We start from the raw sequence: 12747 nt of genomic DNA, 5'->3' as shown, positions 1-12747 counted from the left end.
TTATATAACAAATTTTGGTTTAGTTTTTTTAATCAGCAATAACTCAAAATAACCCTTTTCTGTATAATAGTATCAGTCTGGCACATCATTATGGGGGGGTTTGGCTCATTCTGCTTTACATTGTTGGCACAGCATTTCAGTCTGCACTCTGGTCTCTTCTGTCCAAAGGACGTTGTTTCTGAGGTTTGTTCAGATGCAGCTTTGCCTAATCTGTGCTGCCATGTTCTTCTTTAAAAGAGAAGAGGCCTCCTCCTGCAGTTCTTCTAAACAAACCATATTTGTTCAGCCATTTTCTACTTTCTACTACTGTCATGAACTTTAACATGCTTACTGGCATGAAGCTCTTGGGGGTCTGTCTTCAGGGTGAATTTACTGGGATGGCAGAATGTGACATTGTGTTAGCACAAACCTGAATGTTCATGTCCAGTCCCTGATGCCTCCTGGGCAAGATACTGAACCCTGAGTTGCCCCTGATGCATTCACCGGTGTGTGAGTGTGTAAGTTAGGTTACAAAGGACTCGTATGAATGTGTGTGAATGGGTGAATGAGCCTTTAGTAAGAAAATGTTTTGAGTTCTGAAATTAAGCAGAAAAGCATTATATCAGTACCAGTCCATTTACCTGGCTGCTACTCACCCACCCAGGTGTTATACTCATTAATGATTGCATAATTATGATGCAGTAATGTAATAAATAATGAGTAGTTTATATTTTCATACTAAAACTTTAATACTACGTAATTCTTGAGTATGATTATGACCAGTGCTAGTTCTATTAAAGACTATTCATCAATTTGCAAAATAGTAATTTATTAAAAAATACATTTCTATTGTTTAAAATTAATTCATGTATTGAGCATTTCACCAAAAAATAACACAGAGAAATGTCTGGCACTCACCACCTCCATATTTTAGGCTCAGAAATGTTTCTCACTTTAAACCCCAGTTTTTCACGTTTTCAGTCACAATAAATCAAGTTAAAAAAAAGATTCATATCACAATTCTGTTCTTTGGTTTTTCAGTGTTTTTATGTAGCTCATTGTTTCCAAAAAATCTCTGCAGCAGAGGTGGCGAGGGGAAGTTAGCACCACCCATTAAATCACAACAGACTCATTAATAGGAAATGCAGCAGGTTTAAATACATTTACCATGAAGGGTTCTTACAACATGCCATCTGACAGTATCATACCCTCCACACTGACGCCATGTGATGTTTACATAGAATAAATATGTTTATCAGCAGAAGGATATTAACAGTACAAACAACAGCAGTGACAAAGAAAAGCATGAAACCAGTATGTCTGAAAAATTACTTTTGTTCAGTGGTTTCAATCAGATTATCAGCTGTGCACAATCAAATAATGACTGATGTCCTGATTGATGATTACAGATTACATCATTTTGAACAACAACTACAAATACATGAAAGGTAATTATTAGATTTAGTGTTTGTTTATAAAGTGAGGACAAAATCTGTGACATAGATTTCTCTATTAAGGCTCATGAAACAACATCAAACAAATCTTCAACACAGATATTCCTGAAACATTGGAGAACAAAGAAGTTTGAATTTTCATGAGGACAAAAGTCAGTTTATCTGAATAAAAACCATCATGAGCAGTGAGAGCCTCCATGGCTTAACAGACACAGGAAGGAGCATCACCCAAACAAATCATTAACTGGACACCAAATGATAAGGCCTGAATTATGCTTCTGCATTGGTAATAGGTACACAACAGAAAAACCCTCTAAACCCTACACCATAACCTACAACACAACCTGACGTGCACTTCTCGAGAAACATAACTACACGTTGGGTCAACATGGATCGCAAGGATTGCGATTACCGTGTAGAGTACAGAGGGTTTCCGGTCATGTACGTCAGCCCCACAAAAACCCAACGCAGAAATCAAGCTTAAGATGTCAAAGTAGCAGCCATAAAGTGACTGACAGGTGATCTCTGTGCAGAGAAGAAACAGCACAACAATGATGGAGACCAAAGAAACTGAAACACACATTTTAACCAACTGTCCCTCAATGACTTCTGACTATTTCAGTTTAACCAACTCTGCAGAGTCTCCACATTCAAAAAGCAGAAGTCCAGCATAGAGCGGCTGAGTGAATGTGGTCTGGACTCTGTGGAGGAGAGTCATGGTTTCAGAGACACTGTAGAAAGACAGAATACCTGCGCTGTGATCCAGGTACACTCCTACTCTGGAGGACCGAGGACCTGAGACAGGATTTGGGAGATTCTTGAAGTAATATGTATAACTGTTTGTATCACAACGTAATGACCAAGATTTGTCATTTCCCCCAAAGACACATTCATCGGAGTACCATGCTCTACCAATACTCTTGTATGCGACTGAAACACAAAGTCCTCCCCCTCTCCACTCCACCTCCCAGTAACAACGTCCAGTCAGACTCTCTCTACTCAAGACCTGATTATAGAAAGTGAATCTGTCTGGATGATCAGAATAAGACTGTTTTTGTTTCATTAGTATTGCTTTTCTGTTCCCCTCAGATAATAACAGCTTTCTGTTTGCTGTGTTTGGATCCAGTGTGATTTCATGTGAATATTTTAAGAATCCAGCTCTGGTCTTTGGCTCTGGTGGTGGCAGCAAAACATCCACTTCAGCAACTCTCACTAAGATGTTTGTCCATTCCTCTCTCAGGATGTCCTGTAGTTTATCTCTGGTCTCTGACACAGCTGCTGTCACATCCTCAAAGTACCTCAGAGGACCAATATTGATGCTGGATGAGTGTGTAGACTCACTGAGTGCTGACAGTGAGGGGTAGTTGTGTAGAAACTGGTTGTGATCCTCTGTGTGTGAGAGCTGCTCCAGCTCGGCGTCTTTCCTCTTCAGCTCAGCGATCTCCTGCTCCAGCTTCTCCTGAAGCTCTTTGACTCGACTCACTTCAGTTTCCTGCTGGGATCTGACCTGCTGCTTCACATCAGAGCTTCTTTTCTGGATCAGACGGATCAGCTCAGTCAAAATCTTCTCACTGTCCTCCACTGCTTTATCAGCAGAGCCATTGATGGCCTCCACCTCCTGTTGAAGCAGCTTCACATCTTTCTCTCGGTCCTGGATTCTCTGCTGGATGTTTAGTCGTCTCACCTCGAGCTCCTTCTGCTTCTCAGTCCTTTCTGCTGCAGCTGGGACTGTTTCATGGCCTTTATGTTCATCCGTTGCGCAGAGATAACAGATACTCTGCTGATCAGTACGACAGAAAATCTTCATCACCTCATCATGACGAGAGCAGATGTTCTCCTGGAGCTTCTTGGAGGGGGCCACCAGCTTGTGGTTCTTCAATGGAGCTGCATCATAGTGAGGTTGGAGATGTTTCTCACAGTAAGAGGCCGGGCAATCTAAACAGGACTTGATGGCTTTCAGCTTCCTCCCAGTGCAGACATCACAGGCCACATCTTCAGGTCCAGCATAGCAGTGATCAGCTGGAGCAGCTTGGAGTCCAGTCGGAGCAGCTTGGAGTCCAGTCTTCTTCAGCTCTTCCAAAAAGTCTGCTAACATGGTGCTCTTCATCAGGACAGGCCTCGGTGTAAAAGCTTTCTGACACTGAGGGCAGCTGTGGACTTCCTTGCTGTCTTCTTTATCGAAATGTGTTTTAATACAGTCCATGCAGTAGCTGTGTCCACAGGGAATAGTCACCGGATCCTTCAGTAGATCCAAACAAATGGAACAAGAGAATTTATATGAATCCATCTGAAATCCTTTCTGTGCCATTTTTATTCCCAGAAGCAGTCAATGTTTCAAGACGAGAGTAACTATCAGACTCTGCTTCATATAGACTGTAGAGTTTGGACTTTGGCAGAATTTATGACTCTACGTTTATTATTATGTGTTTGAACTTTGTTAGAATGTTTTACCTTTACTAGAAATTGTAAAAGACTGATATTTGGTCATATGGTCACACTGTGTTTACCAAACAGTCACAGTGCAGTTTATATTTATTTGTGCCCCAACTTGTATCATATATTTAGTGAAGACTAAGCAAATTCAATAGGTTGACTAGTGTCACCAGTTCAGTATATGACCGTATGAGCTAGTTGAATTCCCTAAACACTAAGGAAAAGTGCTTTGGTGCTTTTTTTTATTTCCTTCTTTAGGATACACTGGACTGTCTTTTAACAGTGGAAAGGAGAAATACAGTTCCATAACTTAGAGTGAGACACTGACCATTTTTTATTAAAAGCAATCAACATCACTGTCAGGTGATAGATCATGTAAATATTTGTTAATAAAGCTTTATTTCCATTTCATGCAATAACCTGCTGATAAAAAAGTGAATCTTTAACTACACATTGTAAAATCCACAGATGAACTCTGGACACTGTGCTTATCACAACCCAGCTCAAAGTACACGGCATGAAGAGGGAAACCACACAGACTTCAGAGGCTGTTTAGAGTTTAAGTAAATAAAGAAACCAAAAAATAGCATGAATGGTTGTCAACAAATCAGTGTGCATTCCATGTCTGACTTCAACAGCGTGTGAAAGAGAATATGCCCCAAAAAACAAAAAAACAACTGCTTTGTCAGCCAAACGGCAACCATGAGGGGGAGAGCCCAAGAGGTTCTGTGGGGCTGCTTTAAAGTGCACCTGAGCCAGACATGCTCAGGAGTGCTGCATCTGAAATTGGGCCCGCTCCACCCACCAGTTACCTGAAAGAGATAGACACAGGCAGCAAGAAAACAAGGCCATCCCAGTGGCCGTCACAGCTGCTGTAATAAAATCTAATTCTTATCAAATTGCTTATTTAAAGTATGCAAAATTTTGAGACTGACTGACATGGAATGTCACCTCTCTGGTAGTGTGTGAAGTTAAGAGCAGCTGGCTAGATATAGTCAGGCTCTGGGCTCTGGAACCAGTCACCTGGAGAGGGGCTAGACTCTGTTTTAGTCTGGAGCTGCCCTTGGTGATACACGGCAAGCTGGGGAGGGTATTCTTGTATCCCCTCGATCAATTTTTAAAATTGTATAATCAGATCTGTGGCCGTATGTTTTGTACACTGAGGTGAAGAGACAGGGTTTCCACGGGGTAGTAAATTAAATGAGCCTTTTAAAAGGCAGTAAAAGGTAACAAACAAAATTTGACTTGGTAGTAAATTTTTCATCACCCCTTCAATATATTTTGACTTTTCCATTGATGCAGACTTTTTAAGTTCATTTAACTATAACATCTGCAAAAAAATATAACTAGTCAGCAGGACCTGAGCTGACGTTGATAGACTCGATTGGTTCCGCTGTCCGATCTGCTGTGTCATTTTGCACCTGGAGAATGAAAGAAAAAAAGAAGGAAAGTGCAGCACATGCTCTGAAGAGGAAGGCAGCAGAGGAGGAGCTGTTGGACCACAGAACCTCAGCGTCGGATACGAACCAGTGTCTTTGAGGCACTTGAAAATGATAGGTAGTATATTGAACTCTAGGATTCCTGTATTAACCCCGAGAGAGCAGCTGAACTGTCAACTGATCACCACCTAGTGGTGAATTGGATCAGGTTGCAGGGGAGGTTGCTGGACAGACCCGGTGCACCTAAACGTATTGTGAGGGTGCGCTGGGCACACCTGGCAGAGGCCCCGATTCACAAGATCTTCACCTCCCACCTCCGGCAGAACTTCAACAGGGTTCTGAGGGAGGCTGAAGACATTGACTCCGAATGGACCATGTTCTGCTCCTCCATTGTTGAGGCTGCTGCCCAAAGCTGTGCCTGCAAGGTGGTTGGTGCCTGTCAAGGTCGTAATCCCTGAACCAGATGGTGATCACTGGAGGTGAGTAGAGCCATCAAGCTGAAGAAGGATTCCTATCAGAGCTTGGTTAGCTTGTGGGACTCTGGAGGCAGCTGATGGGTACTGGCAGGCTAAGTGGAATGTGGCTTGGGCAGTGGCCAAAGCAAAAACTTGGGTGTGGGAGGATTTCGGTGATGCTATGGAAAACACTTTCGGACGGCCTTGAAGCAATTCTGGAAATCATCAGGCAACTCAAGAGGGGAAAGCGGTGCAGGTTGAGACTTGCTGACTTCAACTGAGGCTATAGTCAGGTGGTGGAAGGAATACTTCAAGGACCTCCTTAATCCTACTGTAATGTCTTCTGTAGTGGAAGCAGAGTCTGGGGACAAGGGGGATGATGGGGTAAGGTCACTGAGGTGGTTAAATAACTCCTTAATGGCAGGACCCCTGGTGTGGATGAGATTCGCCCCAAGTTCCTGAAGGCTCTGGATATTGTAGGACTGAGATAATGGGAGACAAATTGGTTGAGATGCCTTTGCGACATTGTTGCCCATTGTTGTGGGCCATTCAGTCCCTGTACAACAGCAGTGAGATCTCGGTCCGTATCGCCAGCAGTAAGTTGGACTCATTTTGTCATGATCCTGGGTCCTTTGACCCAGTGTTTTAAGTTGCATTTAGTTTTCACCTGTGTTTCCTTGTGGTGTTAGTGTCATGCTGTTCACCTGTGTTTCCCTGATGTGTCTTGTTCCCTCATCAGCCCTCGTGTATCTAAGTCCTGTGTTTTCCCCTGCTTGTTGCCACTTTCTCGTTCATCGTCAGTGCAGCTCACCTTTAAAAGCAAATACCACCTATATTGGCTTCCTTATATTAGCTGCCAGTCAGTTTTAGAATTGGTTTGTGTCTCCTTATCCCCTGATCTTTTAACCCTGCACATGGTGTTGGCTGTCCCGAGATCCAGATTAAAACATAGAGATCAGACCTTTGAAGGAGCTGCTCCTGAGGTGTGGAATGAAATTCCTCTTCACATCAGGACCTCGACAACATAAGACAGCTTTTAAAAAGAGTTTCAACACCCATTTTTTGATGTAATGCATTCTTGTGTGCGATGCACTCTATACCATCTGGAAATTACATGAAAACCGTTGACTGGATTCCTCTCAAATTTGGCAGAAACCTTCATTGGGGTCAGAGAGGAAAAGTTAAGCTAGGTGTTCTGATTGAATATCTGGGACACCCCCCCTCCCAAAAAAGAGCAAAAATGGCAAAATTTCAACAATTTGCTTAAAAACTTTAACACTGGCCATAACTTGAGAACAATATCACCTTGGATTTTCAACTTCACACCACAGATGCACCTAATAAAACTCAGATGAATTCAAATCGCACAGACTTTAACCTCAAACTAAGGGTCACAGGTCAAGTTTTTTGAAAATCTTGTAAATGTGATAACTCCAAAACAATCTCACCTGGGATGTTCACATTCACATCATAGATGCATACTGTTCAAGCTAAACTCATGAAACTTCACACATTTCTTCAATGAGTTTACTATAACACTTTGTCACACCCCTCCCCCCATTACAAATCCAAATTAGCAGAGCACTGGCATGTGATTAACATGTTTGTATGTGTTTTTTTTCTCCTGTTTTTGAATGTACTGAACAGGCAGCACAAAACAAAACAGACACTGGGTTGAGGTATTTATGAGAAATCGTAATGAAGCACTAAGTAACACTGGGTTTGTCATTCCATGTCCATGCCTCTCTGTTAATTTGTGTGCATGTGTATTTATGCTCTGCTGTATGTGTGCAGGGAAGGCTGCAGGATGGAGAATGTGCAGAAGAACATAGGCAGCAGAAAGTTTGCCTTCAGCGGTGTCCAGCTCCTCACCTTCCCCAAACTGTACAGACCTCCAGACGGCAGCTATGGATAGCACACCCAAAATTTCTCTATGTACATATATACATTATATATTTTATCATGTGAAGACTGTTATTTTTATTTCTGTGTTGAAAAAAATGTATATTATGGCTGTGAATGTTTGGATTAAAAACATGTTTTTACAATAAATTAAGACTTGATTCATTTCTGTCTAATGTCATATTAAACCACATGGATAATGATACCTACAGATACAGGGTTAAACTTCAGGGCCGTAGCTTGTCTTAGTCTGGGGCCCCAAACACACATACATTCCCCTAATTTGTCCCCACTTGTCCATTTACCCTGGGGAAAAAAAACCCAGTTCATTTAACAAATTAAATGGGTTAGTGTCAGCAATTTGGGATCTGACCAAATGTGAAACTATTCCAAAAATCATCCCTCCTGTTAATGACTTCAGATGCTAATCATAAATTCTACCACCATACACCATTGGTGGCATGAAGACCTGCAGGGTTATGTGCTGGGACCAGTACTTACCTTGGGCAGTTACTACACTACTTTCACTTCCACTAATTCACAGTTAATTCGCTGTCATGATGTTGAATCTGTCCGTCCATGTTTGAATTGCTTATCCAGTTCAGCTTGTGTGGAAAAGGGAGCCTATCCAGGCCGTCACATTGGGGAACACAATTTGCCAGTTCATCACACGGCTAACACAGTGTGACAGACATTCACATACAAACTCACACCTTTCTTTCACCTAGCATGCATTTTTCTGTGCTGTGAGAGGAATCGTAAAATCCAGAACAACAGTTTGTTCTACAAAAACGTATGCAGCAAAGTGTTTCAGTGGTAACGGTCTCGAGTTTCAGCAGAGCATGCAGAGCAGAACTTCTCTTCATTTTGAGAGGCGGAAGTGACATGGTGCCAGGCAAGTGTGGTTGGTGTGAAGTGATATCTTTTTTGCTTTGTGCATTTAAAGTAGCGTTAAATATTCGCAGGGACTGTTTAAGGACTGGTTGATTTTAAAAGCCACAGCATTTTAATCTGTTGCTGTGGAGAATTTTTTTTTTCAGTAAAGCTGATGCTTTTATTTTCCCATTTGTTCAGTTTCACCAGAGGGCAAAATCTTACAAAGTTTATATCATTGCCTTGGATCAATTCACAACATGCATGAAACAGAAAAAATAATTAATTTTTCAAGTACAATGTTTATCATAAGAAAAAATTGCTGTGGTAAATTTTACTTTGAACTGTTCAGAATTACAATAATACAGCATGCCAAAGCTTGGTCCATCCCTTCTCGTGGCTTGCGTGCTTCAGTGGCCCAGAGAGCTTTGCTGGTAGAGGCATAAGCTGTCATGGGACGTCTTGATGGAAAGTGCAATGCCTATCCCCCAATTCATCCAAGACAACTACCAATAATTCCACTTGGAAGATCCACATTATGTATGAAGCAGGGGAAGCAGCACAAGTGACAGTCGAGGTGAAAAACTACTTAAGTGCCCTGCCAGTTCTTTGAGGTCAGATTTACACAAGATGACTGAGACTGGAGAGATAATTCTGTACTCAGGCCACAAAGAAGAGGATAACCCCCCTCCCCAACACCAAAGGAGCTGCCCTGATGATGATAAAGGTGGCACAGAGAGGACTCATTAGCTGTGAAGCAGTCAGCAATCACTACAGCCAGGATGAAGATAAGAAACATTAACATCATGGTGATACAGGCTACGGCCCAACAAATGATGCTAAAGAGGTGGAATGGGGACTTCTACAACAGACTCCAGAGTGTGCTAGAGAGGCAAAGAGAAAAATCTGAAATGTCTAATGGGCAACTTTAATGGTGTGTTGGTCAGAACACACAGTCAAATGAAAGACTTAAATGCCCCAAGGAGACTGGCTAGTTTCACTAATGAACCCTGCCTACTAGGAACCCATAAAACAACACAGAACAAAACAGGCACAACTACATAGCAGGCACTGGCCAAGGCAGAGATTGCATGCCATTTTCATAAATATGGATATCCAGCTAGTTACAAACATTACATCATGGATTCTAAAAAGGTGATCTGTGGCCCTCTGCTGGACCTGAATGTACAAGAGAGGTTAACAGTACAGGAAACACTGATGACAAAGATAGGAAAAAAAATTAGATACACGGTTGAGGACTCCCGACTGATAAGAGTACGAAAGTCTATTCATATATTTTACTGAGAGTGTCAAAGTTTGCAAGTTAGGGACCCAAAAGAAGACTTCTGAGGCACAATTCATGAACAAAATAAAGATTTTAAGGCAGGAAAAGATGCAAATTGAGGCTTTAAATATGCATAAAAGGTAATCAGGAAGAATGGAAAGATTGGGGAAACAACACAGACACAAATAAAACACACAAATAACAATAACAAAAGGAAGTAAAATTAACAGCAAGGCACTGGAGACAGAAGACTGAAAAATAGGAAGTAACTAAAGAAGGAGTCAAACACCAGAGTCAAAGACTTGACAACAAAATGTAAGATGATACTAAGAAGTTTAGAATAAACTAATGCACGAGGAATCAAATATCTGCAACATAAGTCTATAAACATCAAAAGAACTAAACCCAAGTAATTAAAAAAACTAAAATACAAGAACAATGGTCTATGTTATATCCCTGGCCTAGGGGTAACCTGGACATAATATGAATTGGGGGCTTGTCCAGGATACGAACTCAGGAACTCTCAGCACCAAAGCAAGAATCATTAGCCTCAGCTTCGCCAGTCAACACACACACACTTTGGAAGGTGGAGAGAAACAAAGCACACACCCACATACACTCAAGTGGGAGGGTCAAACAGAAAAACAACACATATGTGATCATAACATTTAACTGACAGGAAACAATAGTGAATATAACAAAAGTCCCCCAAAACCAAAACAGACACAATAAACCTGTTATATTACAGTTGACATATCAGGAATATCATGATTATAAGAAAAATACATCAACTCCAATATAGTTATAAATGTATATTCACAGGAATAGTAACCTGCGTTCATAAAGTTGCAGTCCCCTTAATGTCTTCTGTCAATTTTAGCTTACTGAATTCTGCAGTGTCTCCCTCAGAGTAAAGAAATCGAAGTCCAGCATAGAGCGGCTGAGTTAATGTGGTCTGGACTCTGTGGAGGAGAGTCATGGTTTCAGAGACGCTGTAGAAAGACAGAATACCTGCTCTGTGATCCAGGTACACTCCTACTCTGGAGGACCGAGGACCTGAGAGGTCAGTTTGGACATTATTGTGCCAAAAACTATAACTCTTTGTGTAGCAGCATAATGACCAAGATTTTTCATTTAATCCAAATATACATTCATCTGATCTCCCTGCTCTGCTGATATCCTTGTATGCAACTGCTACACAAATGCCTCTCCCTCTCCACTCCACCTCCCAGTAACAACGTCCAGTCAGACTCTCTCTACTCAGGACCTGACACCATCCAGTGAATCTGTCTGGATGATCAGAATAAGACTGTTGTTGTTTCATATATGTTACTTTTCTGTTCCCCTCGGATAATAACAGATGTGTGTTTGCTGTGTTTGGATCCAGTGTGATTTCATGTGAATATTTTAAGAATCTAACTCTGGTCTTTGGCTCTGGTGTTGACAGTAAAACATCCACTTCAGTGACTGTCAGTGAGATGTTTGTCCATTCCTCTCTCAGGATGTCCTGTAGTTTATCTCTGGTCTCTGACACAGCTGCTGTCACATCCTCAAAGTACCTCAGAGGACGAATATTGATGCTGGATGAGTGTGTAGACTCACTGAGTGCTGACAGTGAGGGGTAGTTGTGTAGAAACTGGTTGTGATCCTCTGTGTGTGAGAGCTGCTCCAGCTCGGCGTCTTTCCTCTTCAGCTCAGCGATCTCCTGCTCCAGCTTCTCCTGAAGCTCTTTGACTCGACTCACTTCAGTTTCCTGCTGGGATCTGACCTGCTGCTTCACATCAGAGCTTCTTTTTTGGATCAGACGGATCAGCTCAGTGAAGATCTTTTCACTGTCCTCCACTGCTTTATCAGCGGAGCCATTGATGGCCTCCACCTCCTGTTGAAGCAGCTTCGCATCTTTCTCTCGGTCCTGGATTCTCTGCTGGATGCTTAGTCGTCTCACCTCGAGCTCCTTCTGCTTCTCAGTCCTTTCTGCTGCAGCTGGGACTGTTTCATGGCCTTGATGTTCATCCATTAAGCAGAGATAACAGATACTCTGCTGATCAGTACGACAGAAAATCTTCATCACCTCATCATGACGAGAGCAGATGTTCTCCTGCAGCTTCTTGGATGGGGTCACCAGCTTGTGTTTCTTTAATGGAGCTGCATCATAGTGAGGTTGGAGGTGTTTCTCACAGTAAGAAGCTAAACAGACCAGACAGGACTTGGTGGCTTTCAGCTTCCTCCCAGTGCAGACATCACAGGCCACATCTTCAGGTCCAGCATAGCAGTGATCAGCTGGAGCAGCTTGGAGTCCAGTCTGCTTCAGCTGCTCCATTAATACCACTAACATGGTGCTTTTTTCCAGCACAGGTCTTGGTATGAAAATCTTCCTGCATTGAGGGCATCTGTGGATTCCCTTCCTGTCCTCTTCATCAAAGTGGGTTTTAATACAGTTCATGCAGTAGCTGTGTCCACAGGGAATAGTCACCGGATCCTTCATTAGATCCAAACAGATGGAACAAGAAAAGGTTTCTCGGTCCAGCTGAGCTGCTTTCTCTGCCATTTCTCCTCTCAGTGTCAGTGACTGTGTGAGTTTCTCTTTTGTAGAAGTGAAACCAGTCTGAGCTGTGAATGAAATAACATGTTTCTGCAGTGAATGGAGCCTGTCAGCTTTTACACGTCACTGCGTGTTGTTTTCAGTCATCTTCAAAGGTCTGAAGGGGAGAGAACAAAGAATCACGTGTACAGAGCAGAGGTGATGCATTACAGGTAGAAAAGGGAGGAGTTATCAGTTTTTGAGTTATTCCAGGAAAAGGAGTGGTCAGAAGCAGACTGTTAGTTTAACTCTTTTTACATAAAGGTATATTTACCATATATGGCTCTTAAAATATTGAGTAGCTCAATTTTTACATGTAGAATAACAAAACAAACAAAATATGAGA

General features: G+C 42.1%; 3 protein-coding genes across 3 annotated transcripts in view; 1 reads left to right on the top strand and 2 right to left on the bottom strand.

The window, feature by feature from the left end:
• The window catches only part of LOC115797131 (type II inositol 3,4-bisphosphate 4-phosphatase-like), a 34763-nt gene extending 26951 nt beyond the window's left edge, over window positions 1-7812 (top strand). The window contains exon 27 of the mRNA XM_030753611.1: window positions 7555-7812. Coding sequence (XP_030609471.1) covers window positions 7555-7675 — 121 coding nt within the window. The 3' untranslated portion in view covers window positions 7676-7812. The remainder of the gene's footprint in view (window positions 1-7554) is intronic.
• Window positions 1929-3741, bottom strand: LOC115797132 (tripartite motif-containing protein 16-like). Its single transcript, XM_030753613.1, has one exon. It carries the CDS (start codon window positions 3739-3741, stop codon window positions 2047-2049), a length of 1695 nt encoding a protein of 564 aa, XP_030609473.1. The 3' UTR covers window positions 1929-2046.
• A 2846-nt stretch (window positions 7813-10658) lies between the features above and the next one.
• On the bottom strand, window positions 10659-12368 carry LOC115796990 (tripartite motif-containing protein 16-like). The gene is made up of 2 exons (XM_030753483.1): window positions 10960-12368; window positions 10659-10878 (listed from the first exon to the last, which is right to left on the bottom strand). Exons 1-2 carry the CDS (start codon window positions 12366-12368, stop codon window positions 10659-10661), a joined length of 1629 nt encoding a protein of 542 aa, XP_030609343.1.
• Window positions 12369-12747: the final 379 nt, after the last annotated feature.

The sequence above is a fragment of the Archocentrus centrarchus genome, chromosome 18, assembly GCF_007364275.1.
Source record: "Archocentrus centrarchus isolate MPI-CPG fArcCen1 chromosome 18, fArcCen1, whole genome shotgun sequence".
NCBI classification, from domain to species: domain Eukaryota; kingdom Metazoa; phylum Chordata; class Actinopteri; order Cichliformes; family Cichlidae; genus Archocentrus; species Archocentrus centrarchus.
Note: the sequence above shows the minus strand (reverse complement) of the source record. Positions and strands in the feature narration are given on the sequence as shown.